This window comes from Electrona antarctica, assembly GCF_951216825.1.
Source record: "Electrona antarctica genome assembly, chromosome: 8".
Classification (NCBI taxonomy): domain Eukaryota; kingdom Metazoa; phylum Chordata; class Actinopteri; order Myctophiformes; family Myctophidae; genus Electrona; species Electrona antarctica.
In genome coordinates, this window is record NC_136789.1 from 39,726,435 (window position 1) to 39,752,069 (window position 25,635).

At 42.7% G+C, this 25,635-nt stretch overlaps 1 protein-coding gene across 1 annotated transcript in view; it reads right to left on the reverse strand.

The window, feature by feature from the left end:
• Positions 1 to 9,612: 9,612 nt before the first annotated feature.
• trim37 (tripartite motif containing 37) overlaps positions 9,613 to 25,635 on the reverse strand; it is a 46,335-nt gene continuing 30,312 nt past the window's right edge. Inside the window, exons 18-25 of the mRNA XM_079508285.1 lie at positions 22,588 to 22,670; positions 21,515 to 21,727; positions 18,752 to 19,072; positions 17,116 to 17,280; positions 15,906 to 16,065; positions 14,674 to 14,774; positions 13,573 to 13,695; positions 9,613 to 11,476 (exon numbers count right to left, since the gene is read on the reverse strand). Coding sequence (XP_079364411.1) covers positions 11,409 to 11,476; positions 13,573 to 13,695; positions 14,674 to 14,774; positions 15,906 to 16,065; positions 17,116 to 17,280; positions 18,752 to 19,072; positions 21,515 to 21,727; positions 22,588 to 22,670 — 1,234 coding nt within the window. The 3' untranslated portion in view covers positions 9,613 to 11,408. The remainder of the gene's footprint in view (positions 11,477 to 13,572; positions 13,696 to 14,673; positions 14,775 to 15,905; positions 16,066 to 17,115; positions 17,281 to 18,751; positions 19,073 to 21,514; positions 21,728 to 22,587; positions 22,671 to 25,635) is intronic.

The following is a 25,635-nucleotide window of genomic DNA, read 5'->3' on the forward strand; positions in this document are numbered from 1 at the left end:
GTCTAGAGATAAACAACAGCAAAAGAAACAATAGACAAATCTCCTGTTATTTTATTTTTTGTATTTTATTTTTGTATCAATGTTGTACTCAAAGGGAACAGCAGACTGTGTTGTGGCAGGTAGCAAGTAGATCAGTGACTTAGCACACTGGCTGCATGATCTGGAGATAGTGGGTTCAAACCCCACTCAAATCTTTAATTGCCAAAATCTGCCATTGACCCCCATTCTCAATTTCTCAAATTTAAAAGCACTATATTTCTAAAACTATGAAACATTTCAAAGATTCCTTTTCAGGCAAACATGTCCACCGTAAGATGAACCTAAGTAGGCTTGAATGGGGTTTCTAGGTGTAAGTATGTAGGACTAGTAGCATGCCAAAGTTTGTGCTATTGCCATTGAGAATGCATTGGGCGTTAAAGTTAAATAACTCAGAAACTACAAAACATTTCAAAGTAAAAAGTTCCAGCATGTGTCTCCACAGTAAGCTGAATTATAAAAAGTGTGAATGGAGTTTCTAGGTGAAAGTGCTTTTTTGACGTGCCAATATCTGCCATTGAGCCCCATTGTAAAATTCTCAAATTTGAAAGCACTATATTTCTAAAACTATGAAACATTTCAAAGATTCCTTTTCAGGCAAACATGTCCACCGTAAGATGAACCTAAGTAGGCTTGAATGGGGTTTCTAGGTGTAAGTATGTAGGACTAGTAGCATGCCAAAGTTTGTGCTATTGCCATTGAGAATGCATTGGGCGTTAAAGTTAAATAACTCAGAAACTACAAAACATTTCAAAGTAAAAAGTTCCAGCATGTGTCTCCACAGTAAGCTGAATTATAAAAAGTGTGAATGGAGTTTCTAGGTGAAAGTGCTTTTTTGACGTGCCAATATCTGCCATTGAGCCCCATTGTAAAATTCTCAAATTTGAAAGCACTATATTTCTAAAACTATGAAACATTTCAAAGATTCCTTTTCAGGCAAACATGTCCACCGTAAGATGAACCTAAGTAGGCTTGAATGGGGTTTCTAGGTGTAAGTATGTAGGACTAGTAGCATGCCAAAGTTTGTGCTATTGCCATTGAGAATGCATTGGGCGTTAAAGTTAAATAACTCAGAAACTACAAAACATTTCAAAGTAAAAAGTTCCAGCATGTGTCTCCACAGTAAGCTGAATTATAAAAAGTGTGAATGGAGTTTCTAGGTGAAAGTGCTTTTTTGACGTGCCAATATCTGCCATTGAGCCCCATTGTAAAATTCTCAAATTTGAAAGCACTATATTTCTAAAACTATGAAACATTTCAAAGATTCCTTTTCAGGCAAACATGTCCACCGTAAGATGAACCTAAGTAGGCTTGAATGGGGTTTCTAGGTGTAAGTATGTAGGACTAGTAGCATGCCAAAGTTTGTGCTATTGCCATTGAGAATGCATTGGGCGTTAAAGTTAAATAACTCAGAAACTACAAAACATTTCAAAGTAAAAAGTTCCAGCATGTGTCTCCACAGTAAGCTGAATTATAAAACGTGTGAATGGAGTTTCTAGGTGGAAGTGATTTTGACGTGCCACTATCTGCCATTATAAATTTCTCACATTTAAAGCACTATATTTCTAAAACTATGAAACATTTCAAAGATTCCTTTTCAGGCAAACATGTCCACCGTAAGATGAACCTAAATAGGTTTGAATGGGGATTCTAGGTGTAAGTATGTAGGACTAGTAGCATGCCAAAGTTATAATTTCTTTCGGACGGCATACTATAGCATGTCGTTTTTCGTGATTTTGGACTATTTGAAAAAAAGATGAAAATCATGAAAAAACGACATACTATAGTTCATGGCTCCGGACAGCATACTATAGCATGTCGTTTTTCATGATTTTGGAGGATTTGAAAAAAATATGAAAATCATGAAAAAACGACATACTATAGTCCATGGTTTGGGACGGCATAATATATTATGTCATATTTTCATGATTTTGGGACACTATGTCAGAGCCAGGACTTGAACCTGCAGCCTCCTGATTACCAGGCAGGCTCTGTACCCAGTGAACCACTGTGCATGCTGTTCTTAAAAGGCTGAATAGATAATGACAGAAGAGCCAGAGACTTGTTTCCATTGTGGTTCATAAACATTCGAGCGTCTAGAGATAAACAACAGCAAAAGAAACAATAGACAAATCTCCTGTTATTTTATTTTTTGTATTTTATTTTTGTATCAATGTTGTACTCAAAGGGAACAGCAGACTGCATTGTGGCAAGTAGCAAGTAGATCAGTGACTTAGCACACTGGCTGCATGATCTGGAGATAGTGGGTTCAAACCCCACTCAAATCTTTACTTGCCAAAATCTGCCATTGACCCCCATTCTGAATTTCTCAAATTTAAAAGCACTATATTTCTAAAACTATATGAAACATTTCAAAGATTCCTTTTCAGGCAAACATGTCCACCGTAAGATGAACCTAAGTAGGCTTGAATGGGGTTTCTAGGTGTAAGTATGTAGGACTAGTAGCATGCCAAAGTTTGTGCTATTGCCATTGAGAATGCATTGGGCGTTAAAGTTAAATAACTCAGAAACTACAAAACATTTCAAAGTAAAAAGTTCCAGCATGTGTCTCCACAGTAAGCTGAATTATAAAAAGTGTGAATGGAGTTTCTAGGTGAAAGTGATTTTGACGTGCCACTATCTGCCATTATAAATTTCTTTTTAAAGCAACATTTAAAGCACTATATTTCTAAAACTATGAAACATTTCAAAGATTCCTTTTCAGGCAAACATGTCCACCGTAAGATGAACCTAAATAGGTTTGAATGGGGATTCTAGGTGTAAGTATGTAGGGGTCAGCCTTTCGCTTTCCGTGATTTTCACAATTTTTTCAAATCCTCTGAAATCGTGAAAAACGACATACTATAGCATGCCCTCCGAGACCATGGACTATAGCCTTTCGCTTTCCGTGATTTTCACCATTTTTTCAAATCCTCTGAAATCGTGAAAAACGACATACTATAGCATGTCCTCCGAGACCATGGACTATAGCCTTTCGCTTTCCGTGATTTTCACCATTTCTTCAAATCCTCTGAAATCGTGAAAAACGACATACTTTAGCATGCCCCCCGAGACCATGGACTATAGCCTTTCGCTTTCCGTGATTTTCACCATTTTTTCAAATCCTCTGAAATCGTGAAAAACGACATACTATAGCATGCCCTCCAAGACCATGGACTATAGCCTTTCGCTTTCCGTGATTTCCACAATTTTTTCAAATCCTCTGAAATCGTGAAAAACGACATACTATAGCATGCCCTCCGAGACCATGGACTATAGCCTTACGCTTTCCGTGATTTTCACAATTTTTTCAAATCCTCTGAAATCGTGAAAAACGACATACTATAGCATGCCCTTCCGAGACCATGGACTATAGCCTTTCGCTTTCCGTGATTTTCACAATTTTTTCAAATCCTCTGAAATCGTGAAAAACGACATACTATAGCATGCCCTCCGAGACCATGGACTATAGCCTTTCGCTTTCCGTGATTTTCACCATTTTTTCAAATGCTCTGAAATCGTGAAAAACGACATACTATAGCATGCCCTCCGAGACCATGGACTATAGCCTTTCGCTTTCCGTGACTTTCACCATTTTTTCAAATCCTCTGAAATCGTGAAAAATGACATACTATAGCATGCCCTTCCGAGACCATGGACTATAGCCTTTCGCTTTCCGTGATTTTCACAATTTTTTCAAATCCTCTGAAATCGTGAAAAACGACATACTATAGCATGCCCTCCGAGACCATGGACTGTAGCCTTTCGTTTTCCATGATTTTCACAATTTTTTCAAATCCTCTGAAATCGTGAAAAACTACATACTATAGCATGCCCTCCGAGACCATGGACTATAGCCTTTCGCTTTCCGTGATTTTCACAATTTTTTCAAATCCTCTGAAATCGTGAAAAACGACATACTATAGCATGCCCTCCGAGACCATGGACTATAGCCTTTCGCTTTCCGTGATTTTCACCATTTTTTTAAATCCTCTGAAATCTTGAAAAACGACATACTATAGCATGCCCTTCCGAGACCATGGACTATAGCCTTTCGCTTTCCGTGATTTTCACAATTTTTTCAAATCCTCTGAAATCGTGAAAAACGACATAGGCCTACTATAGCATGCCCTCCGAGACCATGGACTATAGCCTTTCGCTTTCCGTGATTTTCACCATTTTTTCAAATCCTCTGAAATCGTGAAAAACGACATACTATAGCATGCCCTCCGAGACCATGGACTATAGCCTTTCGCTTTCCGTGATTTTCACCATTTTTTCAAATCCTCTGAAATCTTGAAAAAACGACATACTATAGCATGCCCTTCCGAGACCATGGACTATAGCCTTTCGCTTTCCGTGATTTTCACAATTTTTTCAAATCCTCTGAAATCGTGAAAAACGACATACTATAGCATGCCCTCCGAGACCATGGACTATAGCCTTTCGCTTTCCGTGATTTTCACCATTTTTTCAAATCCTCTGAAATCGTGAAAAACGACATACTATAGCATGCCCTCCGAGACCATGGACTATAGCCTTTCGCTTTCCGTGATTTTCACCATTTTTTCAAATCCTCTGAAATCGTGAAATACGACATACTATAGCATGCCCTTCCGAGACCATGGACTATAGCCTTTCGCTTTCCGTGATTTTCACCATTTCTTCAAATCCTCTGAAATCGTGAAAAACGACATACTATAGCATGCCCTCCGAGACCATGGACTATAGCCTTTCGCTTTCCGTGATTTTCATCTTTTTTTCAAATCCTCTGAAATCATCTATGAAAAGGAAACACAATGAGCAGAACATTTTAATAAACCATGTAAATACAACAAATTGAGCAGAGCACTCCAGGGACTTGAACCCCGTTCTGGAAAACCAGAAGTACCACACCAGTGCCTTAGTTTGTTTTGTTGTAATTTACAGGTCCATTATTTTCATCTTTTTCTCAAATCCTGCAAAATCATGAAAAACGGCATGCGGTCCGAAACCATGGACTATAGTAGACTATAGCCCATGATAAAAAATGATGACCATGGACTATAGCCCATGGTCTCGGAGTGATTTTCGTCTTTTTTTCAAATCCTCAAAAATGATGAAAAACGGCATGCTATAGTATGCCGTTCAAGATGGGCTATAGCCAATGGGCAAAAATGATGAAAAACGAGGATTTGAAAAAAGACGAAAATCACTCCGAGACCATGCACTATAGCCCATGGTCTCGGAGTGATTTTCGTCTTTTTTTCAAATCCTCAAAAATGATAAACGTCATGCTATAGTATGCCGTTCGAGATGGGCTATAGCCAATGGGCAAAAATGATGAAAAACGAGGATTTGAAAAAAAGACGAAAATCACACCGAGACCATGGACAAACGGCGTGCTATAGCCTAGTATGCCGTTCGAGATGGGCTATAGCCCATGGTCAAAAATGATGAAAAACGAGGATTTGAAAAAAAGACGAAAATCACTCCAAGACCATGGGCTATAGTCCATGGCCTCAGAGTGATTTTCGTCTTTTTTTCAAATCCTCAAAAATGATAAACAGCGTGCTATAGGATTTAGTCCTTGGTCTCTGAGTGATTTTCGTGTTTTTTACAAATCCTCAAAAATGATGAAAAACGGCATGTATAGTATGCCGTTCGAGATGAGCTATAGCCCATGATCAAAAATGATGAAAAACGAGGATTTGAAAAAAAGACGAAAATCACTCCGAGACCATGGACAAACGGCGTGCTATAGCCTAGTATGCCGTTCGAGATGGGCTATAGCCCATGATCAAAAATGATGAAAAACGAGGATTTGAAAAAAAGACGAAAATCACTCCGAGACCATGGACTATAGTCCATGGCCTCGGAGTGATTTTCGTCTTTTTTTCAAATCCTCAAAAATGATAAACGGCGTGCTATAGTATGCCGTTCGAGATGAACTATAGCCCATGATCAAAAATGATGAAAAACGAGTATTTGAAAAAAAAAATCTTTTTTCATCAACCATGAACTAGTATGTTGTTTTTTCATGTCGTTGAAAACCATGAAACCATGAAAACCAATGCCAGACTAGGCCCACCTAGAGCATGATATGGTTTTCAATTTCACATACCAAGTAGCCTTTTGGTAGGCTACTTGGTTAAAATGTATTTAAGTGCCACCCTTTTTCCAAACACTTTTGATTAGTGCAATCATACAGAGTAGGGTAATCTTTCGGTTGCAATTGTAACTCATTATGCGTACATTTTATTTCCCAACTGTGTGTGTTTGCGTGTGTGTGCGTGTGCGCGTGTGTGAGAGAGAGAGAGGGTGGGGCCCCTGAATGAACCCGTTTTCTCATTTAGTGAAGTGGTGGCTTGCTCCCACACAGAGGAATGCTGCTCCGTTACGTAAAACACACAGTAAAATCCTCAGCGTGAATGTAACTCTGAGAGTGTACAAATGGAACCACATGGACCTGTGAGGGCCCATGCGGTTCCATTTGTTCACTCTGAGAGCAAAGACTGTGGATTTTCCAGCGCTGTACTAGAGGAGCAGCCGTTCCTCCACAGAGTCACTATAAAAAGACACATGAGTCTTCCACACTTAATCTATCTTAATTCCATCTTTATGCCAGTTGGAGCCTGTAGACCAAAGAGTGATGAAATACACAGAGAGTTCGAGGACACCGTGGATTTAAAACAAGGAAGTGAAGGTTGCCTTTTGAAACCATGGTTGTAACCTTCATTGGGGATTAGGAACAGGCAATGTCAGGACTTTGGCTGATGCGGAACAGCATTTATAGAGCCAACAGGTTTACCGATTTTGGTACTGTAGTTAATTCTATCTGAAACTCTGAAGTGCATTGATTCCAGTTAATGACCACATGTTGCCAACAGTTACTGTGCATCTTAAACCTTATCATCCCTATTCCGGGGGCGAACATTATTTGCTAAAAATAGCCGATCTATGAGCTCACAGCACATTGTGATCTATTTTAGGGGTAGAGATTTGGGTGTAGGTAGCTAGGACGATCAGAGATCTAGGGGTTTAGGGGTAGAGATTTGGGTGTAGGTAGCTAGGACGATCAGAGATTTGGGTGTAGGTAGCTAGGACGATCAGAGATTTGGGTGTAGGTAGCTAGGACGATCAGAGATCTGGGTGTAGGTAGCTAGGACGATCAGAGATTTGGGTGTAGGTAGCTAGGACGATCAGAGATCTGGGTGTAGGTAGCTAGGACGATCAGAGATTTGGGTGTAGGTAGCTAGGACGATCAGAGATCTATTTTAGGGGTAGAGATTTGGGTGTAGGTAGCTAGGACGATCAGAGATCTGGGTGTAGGTAGCTAGGACGATCAGAGATCTATTTTAGGGGTAGAGATCTGGGTGTAGGTAGCTAGGACGATCAGAGATGTGGGTGTAGGTAGCTAGGACGATCAGAGATCTATGAGCTCACAGCACATTGTGAGCTATTTTAGGGGTAGAGATCTGGGTGTAGGTAGCTAGGACGATCAGAGATCTGGGTGTAGGTAGCTAGGACGATCAGAGATCTGGGTGTAGGTAGCTAGGACGATCAGAGATCTAGTGTAGGTAGCTATAGGACGATCAGAGATCTTGGCCTAAAAATAACATCACAGAATCAAGTGGCATGCAGTTATATGTCGGGCTCCCCCACCCAGAGTTAGTGTCGAAGTGTCCTTGAGCAAGACTCTAGTCTAAACCCCGAAATTGTTCAGTGGTTGCCAGTTGGTGTGAGAAGTGAGGACGCTGGTGTTGACTGTTCGCCGATGGCGCTTCACCTCCCAATGTATGAATGAAGGGACCATTGTAAAGCGTTTGAGTAAGCACTCTATAAAATGCAATACATTAAGATATTCAGGTAAGTTTGGTAGTTTTAATTCAGACGAGACGTTGACAACCACAACCTCTAAAATATGTAATGGCAAAACAGTCTTTTTGTGTACTATAAATGGCATGGTTTGAGAACCAAATGGACCATTACGGGTCAGTAACTCTAACGTAATGGTCAGAGTTTGGACACTCTCATATAGTTCAATTAACACGAGGAATTTACAGTGCAGATATCGGATTATTTGAGGAAGGGCGCTGGTAGAAACTGTCTGTCTGTTTTGAAGTGCCCAGGTAACTTTCTTTTCAGAGTTTACTGACTGTGGTCCCAGAGATAATAACAGGAATTGTATCAAGGGGACTTGAAATGTAAAATGTAGAGAATCGTGACTGCAGTGATTAAATGACTCATACCCTGGACTGATCGTGACTGTGTGTGTGTGTGTGTGTGTGTGTGTGTGTGTGTGTGTGTACTCTGCTTGACAAACAGTGGATGGCATGCACGCTCCGTTACAGCTCGTCCCTGTCGGGTGGAAACCTCATATGTCCAAAGCCGTTACTTTTCAGGATTCACATTCCAAAATAGCCAAAGTAGCAAAATCGGCACGGTCGAAACGCATTTGTGATGCTTTTGTGTGAAGCTGTAGTATGATTAAGTAGGGTGTTCATTTACAGAAAAAAAGCATGAAAAGATAAAATATGGAGATAAGAGGTTTCTGTCCTATAACGGGATATACAGTAGACAGTAGAGTGGGTAGAAGGTCTCCCCAGATGACCTGTTGTACGGCGTCAGTCGCTCAGCTTGTGCTGCCCTCCCTCCTATGCTTTTATAGGCTATTGGATGCGGCAGAATGCCTTTCCACCCGCCACATTTTTGGCCGTGTCAAAATCACACAGCATGAAACCACTTAACTCCTATATTCTTAATTGACCTGGGGTCCCCCAGGGGTATGCAATCCCCCCCCCCCACTATACCAAATCTTTGTTGAAAATAGACAGTACAAGCTCAAAAACACGCAGCAACTCGCCACACGCAGCAATTGGCCGCGTCACGACACTGCCTGTGGAGACTGAAGAGACACACGCACGCACACACATCTTTCTCTTCAAAGCCACCTGCATCAAAGCCTGCTTGTACCTGGCAGAGGAAGAGAACGCATGTGTATGTGTTAGTGCGCGCATGAGGGCTGTGTCGCTATTCACTCATCCACATAATGTCTAGACTGCTGGCTCAGCACGCCAAGCCGTCTTCCATATGCCCGCCCACACACCCACCCACCCACCCACAGGTCTAGTCTGTCTGTCAGGCCAAGTAAAGAGTAAAGGTTAAGGTTAACCCCCTTAGCTGAAAGACGAAGCAGAGAACCCTACTACCGTACATGTTGTATGCAATTATGTTGCAGATTAAACTTTTTCATAGACTTGTTTAACACTACTATCAGTGTTGGTGTAAATTAATGGCTTTTGTTCATTTCCTGATATTTGACCTTGAGCTCTATACTCTGTTTGCTCCTTTTTCCCCTCAACACCAACGACCCGTTGCGAGACACTTTCGGCTAATGTTTCCCATAAACAGGGATGCTAGGGTTCAAATGGTTATGTGAGAAGAGAAAACAAATACAAAGATTTGGCCTGACATAAGATACAAGTGCAGCTTTCAAAAGAAAGTAATATCCATTTCACATAAGTTAAACAGAACAACAAACAAAACAGAAATGGAGTCTCATCTAAAAAAACAACCATGACTGTGGGACAGTGGTCAGTTTGGCAGGAAACCATAAAATATTTAATTTATTAGTTCATACTCTGTTAGTTACATGAAATAAATGTACACGACCAAGTAAAAATCCTAAATGTGCATTCTGCTGTAAAAACTAAAATAAAATGAAATAAAAAATAAAGCAAACATGGCTGAAATAGCACAGACACAAGACGAGTGGAAACAAACACCAAAGATACTCCATGATTAAATCACATGTCATGCTCATGTACCTACTGCGTGGTACACCCATTTCCACACTTTGCAATAACAAAAACAAACATGTTGGTCAGCAAAACCGTGTTAATTTAACACTGGATTTTGTGCAGGAAAGAAACAGAGAAATCTGTACTGATGGATTGTGACATTAGGTTCGAAGAACACAGCTGCGTCTTTTACGCATTAAGTCTACTTAGTTGTGCGTGGGTGTTGCCCGCCGAAGATCTCCAATGGAGGATGGCTATTTTGGGCAAGCCACACCTTCGTATGAATATAAACTAAGCCTAAAAGCCTCTCCGAATGCAGCCAATAAAAGCCATGCAGTGTTTTAGGCACAATGAACGGTGAAAAAAAAAACTATCCTTCATGGATCCCTATGCGACAACAAGCTTCTACTCGCCAATTAAGATTATCTACAGTGCAAAACGAGTGAACTTTCCAAACACATGTACAATGATGTCAACAGCGTAGATTATTTTAGTCAACTGATTAAACAAAACCTTTGGCGGTGGCAATGATGTGCTCTAATCATTTAGAGGCGGCTATCCAAAAACACCGGAGGTCAAACGAACACCACAAGACCTCACTCGCAGCAAACAAACCGGACACACGAGGTGCCGACTGGTGACGGTACACCTCAAAGTATGTTCGGTGGGGAAAGTTGGCGCTCACAAGCAAACGTGTAGTTGATGACAACTGGAGTTCGGTCATGTACAGAATTGTCACATGTAGGTAAGGGTTTGGGAACGGAAGGAATCTGTTATACAATTACAATACCAGTGGTTCTCAAACCTTTGAATTTCAAGGAACACCATAACTCTGAGAGCATAGAAATACACTCACAAAGTTACAGACCTGTAAAGGGTCCATTTGGAATCCCCGATATAGCTCCCAACCCGAATAGCCACCGCCAATGTTGTTGCAACTGCAGCTATAACAGTCTGTGCACGTACGTACACCTCCCTCGAGGGTCCATGTTAATAACCACTCGCATCTAATAGAACTGAAGGGTTGTTCATTTAGCTCTTACTTAGAGCTTCATTAGTGAGACCGCAGACAGTTCAATAAAAGGTGGCCATGAAAAGGGGTTCATTCACGTCAAAAATACCAAAACTTTCAGTCTTTTCCGTTTCACTTACACAAAATAATATGTAGGAATAATGCAGTCGGTAATGTCGTCTCCAAAGTGGTGTTTGCATGCAAATTGTCCTTGTCGGGTGGAATCCTCATTACGTCCAAAACACGGTACTTTTCAGAATCCAAAAATTCAAAAACGGAAAAAGTGGCAGATCGCTTCGCGCCACATTTCGAGCTTGTAGATCTGCTACTTTTGTATGACGCTGTAGTATGATCAAGTGGGGTATTAATGAACAGGAAAAACCCCACTAAACGTTAGAATATGGAGCTAAGAGGTTTCTACAAGGTCTAGTTTCTACAAGGTGGTGTCCTGCTCTCCTCCTCTCATACTGCTGTGGGAACCGGCGAGGAGAAGAAGGCAGGTTGGAGAAGACGGATCAAGATCACCTCTCCGTGGGCTCTCCTTAGTAGATCACCTCTCCGTGGGCCCTCCTTACAGATCACCTCTCGGTGGGCTCTCCCACGGCGAAGCCGAGGCCCAGGTCGTCAGAGAGGAGGAGCTGCTCTCCTGGGGAGGACATGGAAGCTTCCGTTACGATAATGAACCTTTAACCAGAAAAGCAGTTCCTGCAGAAACTGTGTGGGCTCGCTGAAAACCCGCAATGTATATGATTTACACATGATTTGTACAGTAGAAAATGTATTAAAAGCTGAAGAAATGGGCATGTACTAATGACATCAGGGATCTCCATATATGGGCATACAAGGGACACAGACAGACAGGTACAACAGGTACTCTGACAAAGGGTCCCAGGGTTCTGTACTGGGTCCTCTGCGTTTTACAGTATGGCTGTGTGTTGTGCATCTAAACCATTGGACTAAAGAGGCAAAAGTGTAATGCACTCTGCTAGCATGTCATATACTGTACTTTTTAAAATGTTCAACTAGAATGTAATAATGGATGGAATAGGTCCTAAAAAGCTATGATAATTGACAAATATATAGAATCGCTTTAATATATATTCATAGGCAGTAGATATTTAAAATATATAATTAATATACTATATATTTGAAGCAACCACTACACAAACACAAATATACAAACACATATGCAGTAGATATTAAACAATACAACAAATATACAATATATTTGAAACAACCACTTCAAATATATAAGCACAAACAGCTTGATAAATGGTAGTCATTAAGAAATACTATTGTTACTACTATTACTAGTATTATTGGCATTATTAGTATTATTACTACATTAATAATAGTATTGGTTAATAGTTATTACCACTATTATTATATTGTTATTACCACTATTATGATATGGTAGAACTAGATTAAAAAAGCAAAACAATGTATGTGTGTGTGTGTAACTAGTTTAAGGCATAAAAGCCAAATGTGTCTTTTAATTTTTTTGTTTGTTATCATTGATATTTAAGAAGCACAGCATTGTAGAAAATCAGTTTTCCTCTTCTTTTGTTCTTGTTTTTCTGTTCTTTTTGTTTACCTTATCTTTAAGGGATAATTATTTTAATCATTAATAAGGTGGGCATAATACGCTTCGGCTTCAGCCCAAACCTTTTCAGTCAATTGTAACTTTGTTGTTCAACTGCATTGTTTAAACATGACTGAGATAAATAAACTAACTAACATAACTCGGTTTAATTTAATCCGCGGTCCTTTTTCATTGCAGGAAGGGACATTGAGGGGAAAATGTGAAACAGCTTCTGGAGCCTAGCCCTCTGCAGGCCGTGTGACCTTGATCATGGTGTGCTTATTGTCAAGTCAGATTGTGAGACGTGAGCAATGTACACATCTTGACTGTACTGTACCGTCTAGACCAGTGGTTTTCAATCACATCAAGTTCCATTATTCATTCTGCATTCGAGCCACGGCCCTCCATTTGATGACATTTAGCCTCTCAGACCCAAGACTTAGAATATTTTGATGTCATGATTTTGTTCACAATTCCGTGCTGTAATGATGTCGGTACCATTAGGAGAGATAACACATATCAAAATAACAATTATTCTACATTCTCTAATTGTGTAAACCTCTTATAAACTAAGTAATGCAGTTGTTTAACAATGATTTAACTCTTGAGAGCGTACACGGAAACCAAATGGACCCGTAAGCCCTCAGGGCGTCTTACTGGTTAGTCAGCTTTACAACGAGGTACAGCTTCTAAGGACCAGGTGTTCATGGAATGAGCAACACTGCTAAATGTGTGGGTTGAACCCCCACAAAAAAAACCAAAATGGCAAAATGGTTGGAATTCAACCCTTGTTTATATTGGTATTCCTTGGTATTATTATAGTGGAGAAATAATGGACCAAAGTTAAGTTTCCGAACTTTTTGTGCTGAGTTTAGTAAAAAGCTAGAGTGTGTGCTGGTTTAGAGTGGTATCCAAAGGAAAGTGCGCACATCTCTAAAAAAAAAACTTTCAGGTGCTGAACAAAAGGATACGTACAGGAGAAGGAGAAGTAGTCCGCACACTGTTTCGTAGCTCCCACCTTCGTCAGGTATGACGAAGACCCATAGGGGGTCGAAACGTTGTCATCCTAAATAAATACATTTCCTGTGGGAGCTACGAAACAGTGTGCGGACTACTTCTCCTGGTTTAGAGTGGTGACATGATGGTGGGGGGTTGTTTACCTGCCGAGGCCTGAGGCTGGTCTTCGTAGTGGCCGTCGGTGGCCTCGTCCTCATTGTCCGTGTCACAGTCGATGTCACTGTCACTGCTCACGCTCGGCAGCAGGCGCACGCACTGCTTCTGGCCTGCTCCAGCACGTGCACGCACACACGCACGCACACACGCCACACACACACACACACACACAGAGAGAGAAGTTGGATAACTACTGTATAACTATGGCTACACTGCAAAGCAAAACACAGAGTTAATTAACTGTGGTTGTTTTGAGTCACCCTAAAGAGAAGAAACGATCGGCATAGAAACTTTATTCAAGCGGGAAAAACAACATTTAGTTTTGCCCTGTGTGATGCAGCACCCGTCAGAATATGTTTGGATGTACCGTGTACCATCTGGACTGCAGTGTAATCCTACACACATTTAGGCAGAACAAAGCATATTGTCTGGCTACACGCGTACATTTCCATTTTGAAATTATTCAGCTCACACTGCAAATTAAAAGTATTTCCAAAATTCACAAAACTGTCAATTGCTTGAAATAAACAAACAAAACAAGAGCAATTTAAATAGCTCAACACAACTAAGTAATATAAGTGGTTTCTCCAAATTCAACACAAATTGCCACTTTCAAAAATGACAAGCGTGTGTAGCACTTAGTAGAGCAGCCTTCTGCTGTTATGACCTGCTGAAAACGTGACGCTTAGCCTGACAACCAGCTTCTGGCAGTAATCCTAACCCATTCCTCAATGTTCTGCAGATCACCAATATCCTTGGATTTGCATTGTTTCAGTCACCTTCTTCAAATCCCCCATGAACGCAGCATTTACCATGGCGGAATAAATGCAAACGCCCGTACCCAAAGGGAGCATTCAGGCCTTTTCCCGAACTCTGCTGAACTTGAACGCAGCATTTTGCGTTGAAAGAATTTGTGCAGAACTTCATGTCGTACACCGCACTTCCAGTAGCTAAAGAGTGCGGGGTTGCTCCTCAAAACGCTGATATACAAGCTAGCTATTATTGTTATTTTTTTGCTAAAAGTGCCCCTGCTTCTCTAACATTGAATTCTCTGCACGTCCCTGGTGTTTTGAGAGAACTGAACTGACCTTCTTCCAGATGTGACAAGGAGGGGCCCTCCTGTACGGACAGCAGGTGGACACTAGCAGGTTCCTCAGCCTCTGGAGAGCGGTCCGTCAACAGCCCTAGCCTGAGGTTCAGAGAAACACCACCACCATTCTATTCATTTAAAACCTTCGAGAACACATTGAGGGCAAACCTTAGAGTATATATTAATAGAGGCGGCACCGGATTTCTCCTCCCATCCACTTGCATTAAGTTGCTGGGATGGATTGGGCCAAATCGTGAACGCGCTGGCCGTTGACTATCATTGCACGCACTCACGTATGAAGCAGCGGTGGCCGAACGGATTGCAGAGCGGTCTTGATACCGGAAGGTCGCCAGTTCGAATCAGCGGTCCGACACGTTAAAATTACCACCGCTGAAGTGCCCTTGAACAAGGCATTGAACCACTACGATTAAAATGTTCTATGAGCAGGGCCTGGCTGGAAACAAGTTCTTGAGCTTAGCCCAGATACCCTGGGTAAATATAGTAATCATTTCATTTCATTTCAACATGCGCATAGTCAACGGACCAGAATTGGCCCAGTGCTGCAATACCAAATTCGGCCACTATGTACATTTCGCCTCAGGGTTTCCTCCGGGTCTCTATTAATATATACTCTAAGGGGCAAACCCTCAGTTCCAGGGTGCCAAGGTACAGACAGACATACAATGCAGACAATTTAGGCATTTAGCAGACGCTCCTAATCCAGAGCGATTTACAGTAAGCAAGAACAAAAACATGGTAATACATCATCAAATAGTCTCATGAATCATACGTAAGACACAATTCAAATCAACTAAATATGTAATTAACACACATTAAGTGTCATGGACAGAGATCTCCATCTTTTCAAATCCAACCGTTGACTGCCATGGACGGAGATCTCCGTCTTTTAAGGTCTTATATTGATTCAGTTTGAGAACGCGCTATACTACCGTCTATCAGCGTCTCCATGTCTAGGAGATAAAGCGGAAGTGGTCCGTCCATCAGTAAAAAGGTTCCCGATCGTTGACTTCAAGGATAGCTGGAACCTTAACACCCTTTTATCTCGGATTCCATATTCCAATCAAAACGAGCTTTATTTACGGCTAGCTGGTTGCGGTAACAAAATGCATGCCTCGGGTGGTCTGTGGTCCGTGATCTGGGTAATTTTTGCCCCTTGAATAGAGGCACCTCACTGAAAATACCTCAAGCAGTCAATGTGTTAACACATACCCCAGTGTTCTGGATGCAGAGGTGATGGTGGTGGTGGTGGTGGTGGTGCTGGGCAGCACCAGGGTGTAGTGGGCGCTGCTAGCCCCGCCCCCGGCAGAAGAGGGACACTGGCCTCTGTACGACTGAAGCGGAGCCTCCTCCGCTGCTGCCTGCTGCTTGTCTGAGGAGGAGGAGGAAGAAGAAGAGGGGGGACCAGGGAGGGAGGAGGGATGTGGACACCATCAGGAATCAGGCTGCTGCTGCTGCTGGACACCACAGGAGGGCAGGTGCGAGTAAGTCAACACAGTTTGATTTATGCAGAACTTCTCACGGAGAAAACTCGCAAAGTGCTTTACATCCGATACGATAGGGATAAAAACACAGCAATTCAAATATTTTAAATCAAAACACAAAGTGTACAATTAAACTGGGAAACAATAGACGGCAGACTAGTGTTGTAGTCGAGTCCACCAAAAAGCGAGTCCAAGTCAAGACACGAGTCAAAGCCGAGGAGGGGGTAGAGTCCGAGTCGAGACCAAGACCAGATAATTGTTTTCTCATTTGATCAAAACAATGTGAGAGCAGGCAGGCACGGGACGGTCAAGTTTATCCTTTTTTTTGTAGTAGTTTTAGATTTCGTCACCACGCTAGTTTAGTGGGGTGGCACTTTTGAGTATTGCTCTATGGCTTTGCTGCATACTGGCCTTTTGAGTATTGCTCTATGGCTTTGCTGCATACTGGCCTGAAATAAGGCCTTTTGAGTATTGCTCTATGGCTTTGCTGCATACTGGCCTGAAATAAGGCCTTTTGAGTATTGCTCTATGGCTTTGCTGCATACTGGCCTGAGTATTGCTCTATGGCTTTGCTGCATACTGGCCTGAGTATTGCTCTATGGCTTTGCTGCATACTGGCCTGAAATAAAAATGACTAAAGCATAATATATCGTCGCTGTCGGAAGGAAACTTTGTTTGTCTGTCCAAAATCGTACCTTTTTCAGGAAATGGAAAATGGATCCCTCGTTAAATCTTTTCATTGGTTAAATATTTATAAAAACCCACAGACACACTTAACCACTTTAACTTTCACTTGAAAAACAAAAAGAGTTTCACTGAGTTTGTAGATTTTTTTAATAGATTGGCTAAAAGAAAATCTTAAGTTAATGTCACCTAAAAACAAACAAAGAGACAGTGGAATGGAGTGTGTTTTGGTTCCAGCAGCAGTGAATACTGACCCTCTGCTCGGGGACAGAGGAGGTTGTTCTCCATGGCTGCCTCTCCTCCACTCTGCCCTGCCTCTGCTCCTCCTCTCAGCTCCTTGTCCAGGCCGTCCGTGCTGCTGCCCCTCCTCAGCACCAGAGTACCGCTGGCTTCCGGCTTGGGGGACACGCACTTCTTGGCTGCGGAACGACAGCAAGTCTCAGCGTCAACCTCAACACAAAGCTGTGGTTTTCAAACGTTTTTTTTTGTGACGAGGACACCCAAATTGCTATGTTTTTTGACAGCGGAACGCCCGTCTGAAAATGTTTGGTGCCAGGCAGTGACCCCCAGAAGAGAAGATTGATGTTTAAAAGTTTCAAAATTATTCAAAAGTTTCAATATTTTTTGCTATTGTAAAAAACAAAATCGTAAAAGTGACGTGCCGTGAGCTTGTAGATCTGCTATTTTTGAATAGCCAACGTATAAATGGAACCCCCTGGAACCGCCCACAAGGACCCCTAGGGGTCCGGACCCCACTTTGAGAACCAATGTCATTAAGGACCCCCCACCTGAAAACCTTTTGTGTCAGGGATCCCCATAGACAATCTTGCCATTGAGTTAATGACAGGGTGGCAAGTAGCTGCAATTTGCAATTGACATCCAAACATAAAAGTCCGATTGTATTAAACAAAGTCAAACTCAACAAGATTGCAGCTGTACAAAAATCTTGAATTATCCTCTTCCATCTGCAAAGTGTTCCACTGTAGACATGTTATGAGCTACTTCCTGTCAAAGTGTCAGGAAAGCAACGTCCTGCCTCCTCCTGCATTATGTACAATTTCAAAACAGGTGGTACATGGCAGTTGATATCCAACAAGCACTTCCAAACTCCAACACTTTTTATGAAACAAACACTATGCAGATAGAAAGCTTTTTGTACAGCTGCAATGTTGGTGAGTTTAACGTTGTTTAATACAATCAGATAGGACTTTGCTGTTTGGATGTATGGGCTGTCAAATGCAAATTTGCGGCTACGCCAAAGTTGCCATTAACTTAATTGCAAGATATGGCTGCGATCTGTATATGGTCTATACAAGATTTCTGTTGTTAAAATTCAAAGATATTCACAAATGTTTCTTCAAGATTCTTTTGAAAATAGCAGACATGACCTCCATAACACTCTCTGAGAGTGTGCAAATGTACATTTACATACTCCCAGAGTTACAGCCCTCTCAAGGAACCCTGAGGTCCCACTCTGAGAAGCACTGCTCTAGAGCAGTGGTTCCCAGAGTGGGGTCCGGGGACCCCCAGGGGTACTTGAGGGAGTTCCAGGGGGGACCCAGCTAAATGATAATTTGGAACCAAATGGACCCTTTTGGCACCTGACTCTGAGTTAAAGTAACAGTGGTTTTACAATATAAATTGGGGTCCCAGAGATAGAAATGCCATTAAATCAGGGGTCCGTGGCATAATACGTGTGAAACTGGGGGGTCCATGAAATTAGTATGTTTCGGAATCACTGCTAGAGCCGTAAAAATCTTCCCTTATCGGGGTCACTGGCATAATGTTTTCAAATGGGGGGTCTGCGGCCTAATAAATGTTCATTTGGGGGTCCTTGACACGAAAACCACTGCTCTAGAGTGTATGTTGGGGACACGGTGGTCTCCTCACCGGGCCGGCAGTGCTTGGACCGAGCGGCAGAACCTTTCCTCAGCATCTCCAGCTGGCCGCTCTTGTGGAAGGCCGCCGCCAGCTCCGGATCCAGGTGGAGCGAGGGCCCCTGCTCCACGCCGAAGGAAGCCCCCGAGGGCCCCGGCCGGGGCTCCCCCGTCCCCCGCGCCTCCATCACCTGACACTTGATGTCGGACATCTTGCTGCGCACCTCGGCCATCTGGGCCTTGAGGCGGATCAGGACGCCGGAGTCCGGGGCCGAGCGGCGCACGGCCTGCGGCCGACGGTCTCCTCGCTCCTTCCTGGGGTGGTGGGGGTGGGCTGGGGGGGGGGGAATGGAAAAACAATTCAAACACTTCCGATTTAGAAGGCATTCATAGAATCCACCTCAGGTGGATTCCTCAAAATTACAAATATTTTGCTCCAGGGGCCCCCAGAACAAAATATTTTAGTTAATTCTTACAGTATATGTCGTGGCTGTCGGGCAGAAATCTTTTTTCATGAATTAACACCATACTTGACCATACTAGTGTCACACAAAAGTGTCAAAAGTAGCAGTAGCAGCATCTTTGAGCTTGTAGATCTGCTATTTTCCCCCATTTGAATCCTGAAAGGCAACCGTGTTGGACAATGGAGGTTTCCACCCGACAGACATTTTATTTTATTTTATTAATGAGAGCTCCCACACTTTTGGAACGCCCTGCCTGAGCATGTCAGGCATGCGCTGAATGAATCTGTGGCTCGTTTTAAATCCCTGCTTAAAAAATAAGTTTCTCTTGATGCTTAAAGGACCACTTCACCACTTTTCAACATCTCTTCATATAATTGGTCCTCACTAATGTTCATGATAAAACACTACCATTTTTCCTACTCAGTCTGTCTCATAGGAGGGCTTTGGGCAGTTCGGACACCCGTCCACCAGTGACATCATCATTAGGCAGATTTTTTTTAAACAAGATTTGTTTTAAAATATATTTAGATTTTTATTATCGTGAGAACGATGGCTTCAACTTTTGCATTGAAACTTTTCAGGAAAAGAAAGCCTGCCGTTTCTATTAGCTTGGATTCACCATCGATGATGTCACTGGTGGACGGGTTTCTGAACTGCCCACAGCCTTCCTATGAGACACAGACTGAGTAGGAAAGAATTGTGGTATTTTATCCTAAACATTAGTTAGGACCAATTATAGGAAGATAGGTTGAAAAGTGGTGAAGTGGTCCTTTAATCGCCCTGGTGTATTCATCTCATGCTTCATACGTCTCCCGTGCGGTTATCTCTAGATGTGTGTTTACTTTACTGTGCGAAGCCGTTTGTAACCCAGCTTTACTTTACTGTGCGAAGCCGTTTGTAACCCAGCTTTACTTTACTGTGCGAAGCCGTTTGTAACCCAGGTTTACTTTACTGTGCGAAGCCGTTTGTAACCCAGCTTTACTTTACTGTGTGAAGCCGTTTGTAACCCAGCTTTACTTTACTGTGCGAAGCCGTTTGTAACCCAGGTTTACTTTACTGTGCGAAGCCGTTTGTAACCCAGCTTTACTTTACTGTGCGAAGCCGTTTGTAACCCAGCTTTTGAAAAAGTGCAACTCAAATCAGCTTTATTGTATCTTTCGGGTGGAAACCTCATATGTCCACAACGGTTACTATTCAGGATTGAAATACAGCAAAAGTAACTGATCTGCTACAGTTGATGCTTTTGTAACGCTGTAGTGTATGATCAAGGAGGACGTACATTTTAGAAATTGTTAAGAGATGCTGTATGGGGCATGTTTTGCACAATAACAGTCTTTTCATTATGTCTGCCCACGATCTCTGTGATTCATACAGTAGGCTACGTTTGTTTACCTCAGTCACTGATACTAAAATCTGATTTTTAATTTTTTTCTATGAACCTGTGACTTGACACCCATACTGTTATAAAACGAAAATAAAAAGATTTTGAAAAGAAAGAGATGCTGTATGTCCATCTACCAAGTTACAGCATACAAGTTTTACCATCAGTACCACCCTAGGCATCTTAATCTTCAATCTGTTCGCAGGTAGTGCAATGTCGGCATGGTAACGTAGACATAATTTGGCCCTTGGGTGAACCGTGACATTTCTGAATAATTCAATCAATCTATCAAAGTATCAAACCATACACGTCTTCATCCACTGGTGAGTGTAGGGCCATTTTCCTTGACGACTGTCGCTCAAAAAAATTGCAATTATCAATTTAATTGCGTTTCTGCCGTCGTCGAACATTGGAACACTATGAATAGAAATTACATTTCCGTTTGGCTTTTAGGCTTCGTAAACAACAAAAAAAGGTGCACAAGGAAGATATTTACGAAAATAAATGTAATAACTTTAAGCATAAAAAACTAAACGTGAATAGTGGAAAAAGGCGATATACAAGCTCAAAATGGGTCACATCGTTACGCGTTGTAAGCTTGGAGATCTGCTATTTCCACCATTTCTTTTTGGAAAATGTTGCATTGCAAATGTTGGAAACATGGAAATGACTATGCAAAAAAAAAGAAAATACGATTAGACGATTATGTAATAATTGTGACAGGCCTAAAGGTGAGTGAGTGTGTGTGTGTGTGTGTGTGTGTGCGTACCTTGGCTGTGCAGCAGGGAGACAGGGGGGCGGGGCTGTGTGTGTGTGTGTGTGTGTGTGTGTGTGTGTGTGTGTGCGCGTGCGTGCGTGCGTGCGTACCTTGGCTGTGCAGCAGGGAGACAGGGGGGCGGGGCTGTGTGTGTGTGTGTGTGTGTGTGTGTACCTTGGCTGTGCAGCAGGGAGACAGGGGGGCGGGGCTGCAGGCCCCACAGGGCCTCCACGTTGCTGCGTTCCTTCAGGTCCAGCAGCTGGATGAGGATGAGCGGGTCGATGTCCAGCAGGCTGCTGGTGCTGCCGCTGGCCGGCCCCACGGCACCGCAGCCTCCCGCCGCGCTGCAGCTGCGGTGCAGCAGACACACGCTGGGGCTCGAACCACCTGCGGCGCACCCAGAACACACGTTTTAGACACCACACCAAAGCCTGAGGTCCGGCTGAGACACTCAGTCGTTGAGCTTGTAGATCTGGTATTTGTGGCGCGGGACAACCGCCGTACGACTAGGTCTGAACCAGTGGTTCTCAAACTTTTGGCCATACCCTCTAGAGTCATGACCTCATGACCTGAAGAAGATGTAATCTGATATTCCAAACGTTTTTCTTTTGTTGCTTTGCACCCTGTTCTATCATCTGACTTCCCATAGTACCTTTAAACAGGAATATGATTCACCCAAAGCACCTCTCCTCTCATCTCACACCTACATTCTGTGGAATATAAAAAGCCATGCAATCATGATGATTGGATGGCCTTCATGTATTTTATATTGACTCGAACACGATGTATTTTAGAGGTAGTGGGTAATGTAGGTTATTTCAGAAAGTGCACACGTAATTGGTTAGTCCGATACTGCCATAACCAAAAACTGGATCATATCGTCTATGATAATAAACCATGCATTGTTACCGGAGGCCCCTGCCAGGTCCTATATGATAATAAACCATGCATTGTTACTGGTGGCCCCTGCCAGGTCCTATATGATGATAAACCATGCATTGTTACTGGTGGCCCCTGCCAGGTCCTATATGATAATAAACCATGCATTGTTACCGGAGGCCCCTGCCAGGTCCTATATGATAATAAACCATGCATTGTTACTGGTGGCCCCTGCCAGGTCCTATATGATGATAAACCATGCATTGTTACTGGTGGCCCCTGCCAGCTCCTCATTATGATAATAAACCATGCATTGTTACCGGTGGCCCCTGCCAGGTCCTATATGATGATAAACCATGAATTGTTACCGGTGGCCCCTGCCAGGTCCTCAGACAGCTCTCCTTCCTCTGGCTCCAGCACCCCATTGAACTCCACGTCGTTCTCCCCTGACCTGCAATTTACATTCAATGAACCTTTATTGGCATGAGAAAACGTACACTTACATTGCCTCAAAGCCAAGTGTCAAAACATAATGAAAACTATTCAAGAAAACAAAATGGGGAAAGTATATAGTACAGTTGGAGGGGGTACAGTAATGTATTATGTCACAGTGCGACGTTATATATACACTGGGTATAAAGCTTCTTGGAGACAAATGGCAGCAATCTTTTGTGGTCACTTTTGGGACAATTAGTAGCATTTTCCCCAAAACTGTTTAATCCATTGAGACCTGGAACGCATCCATGTCACGTTAGCGTTTAACCACATTAACCATTAACCCATTTTGGGGCGGGAACCCCTTTTGGTGTTTTAAACATTGTTATAATTTAGCTATTGAAAAATAGCAGATCTACAAGCTCATAGCGCGCCACCGAGTGGCGCGCTATGAACTTGTAGGTCTGCTATTTTTTGAAAAATCGTTAAAATGTGCCTCAAATCTTTTTTAAAATTTTTAAATTTCGACGTCAGGCCTGAATGGGTTAATTAATTACTATACAAAAAAAGCCTCAGAAACACAAACGCCTCCATATCCCTTGCGGTATCGTTCCACTTCCGCGTCTACAAGCATTGCATTTTCAACATGGACCGTTTTACAAACTTTCTTTTTCTTTGCGAATGCACAGTTAAATGCCAAACCTGATCTTAAACTAACTCTTAAACAATTCAGATTTAATAATCACAAATGCTGATTTTGCCACTAAATGTATTCTATCGTTTTGGAAAAATGAATCGTTAACATACAAAATTAACGTTTACGTGATTAGTTATCCAAATTGTTACCATCAATCTAAATGTTGGAAGAGCAGCACTGTAGGCATGTTTTCCCCCCCATAGATGTACGGTTCTCTTTTCTTTCATGCTAGGTGGGTGGCAGATAATGTCTGCGTACGGAACTATTGTCTCAGCCAGTGGAGCTCATGGAGAATGACTCACAGCTCTGACTCTCACTCCACAGATATAAAAAGGCAAATAGGCAGGCACTTGGTGTCTTTGTGTGTGTTCGTGTGTGTGCGTTGGGGTGCCTGCCCGCCCATCATCTGGGGCGGAGAGAGAGGAGAGAGGTGTGTGTGTGGGCTGTGGGAGGGGGGGCAGATAGAAACTAGAGTGGCGCTGATGGATAGTGGTAGGGGTGGGGGCGGGGACTCCCTTACAGATGGCCTGAGGGCACCGCACTCTAAAATAGCATCCATTTAGAGAGATTTTATTTCCGGTGTGCGCGTGTGTGTGTGCGGTGAATGTCACACACCTCGGCCTGAGTGTTCGTTGTTCGAAGACGCTCATGTGCTCGTAGGGGGAGGGAAGTCAATTAAGTCAAAATGTCAGACAGCTGGTTACGTTGTGTAAGCGGCAAAAAAACCCTGTTACTTTAACCTATTTAGGACAGGACCCGTCCCGTACAACTCTAATGTCATACCTACCGTATATTTACAAGGACGCAATGACTTAACATGTCAAAAGAGCGCCAGCCAAATTAAAACGGTTATGGTCAGCTTGCACTTACAGTCTGTGATCCAACGTCACGCAAAACATCCTTGCATACCGAGTGCGATGCGTATCATTTATATTCGTAGCAATGTTTTGGCAGAACAAAATGAGTGGAACAGCAGCGGTGAGGGTGATCCCATGATCATTATTTTGAAAAAGTTGAATATGTACAACAGAAATCTTTGGAACACCATCAAGGCCTGCAAACTGCATTTTGGTCGACAAAACTAGACTGACACTAAAACAGTTCAGATGACTAAAATATGACTCAAACTAAAGCAAGTTTAATTCCAAAGAATATGACTAAAACTAAAAAACAAACATTTGCTGCCAAAATGCCAACAATGAGCAGGACTCACATGGTCTCCTCTAAAACAATGAGCGGGACTCACATGGTCTCCTCTAAAACAATGAGCAGGACTCACATGGTCTCCTCTAAAACAATGAGCAGGACTCACATGGTCTCCTCTAAAACAATGAGCAGGACTCACATGGTCTCCTCTAAAACAATGAGCAGGACTCACATGGTCTCTAAAACAACGAGCAGGACTCACATGGTCTCCTCTAAAACAATGAGCAGGACTCACATGGTCTCCTCTAAAACAATGAGCAGGACTCACATGGTCTCCTCTAAAACAATGAGCAGGACTCACATGGTCTCCTCTAAAACAATGAGCAGGACTCACATGGTCTCTAAAACAACGAGCGGGACTCACATGGTCTCCTCTAAAACAACGAGCGGGACTCACATGGTCTCCTCTAAAACAACGAGCAGGACTCACATGGTCTCCTCTAAAACGACGAGCAGGACTCACATGGTCTCCTCTAAAACGACGAGCGGGACTCACATGGTCTCCTCTAAAACAATGAGCGGGACTCACATGGTCTCCTCTAAAACAATGAGCAGGACTCACATGGTCCTCTAAAACAATGAGCAGGACTCACATGGTCTCCTCTAAAACAATGAGCGGGACTCACATGGTCTCCTCTAAAACAATGAGCAGGACTCGCATGGTCTCCTCTAAAACAATGAGCAGGACTCACATGGTCTCCTCTAAAACAATGAGCAGGACTCACATGGTCTCCTCTAAAACAACGAGCAGGACTCACATGGTCTCCTCTAAAACAATGAGCGGGACTCACATGGTCTCCTCTAAAACAATGAGCGGGACTCACATGGTCTCCTCTAAAACAATGAGCAGGACTCACATGGTCTCCTCTAAAACAATGAGCGGGACTCACATGGTCTCCTCTAAAACAATGAGCAGGACTCACATGGTCTCCTCTAAAACAATGAGCAGGACTCACATGGTCTCCTCTAAAACAATGAGCGGGACTCACATGGTCTCCTCTAAAACAATGAGCGGGACTCACATGGTCTCCTCTAAAACAATGAGCGGGACTCACATGGTCTCCTCTAAAACAATGAG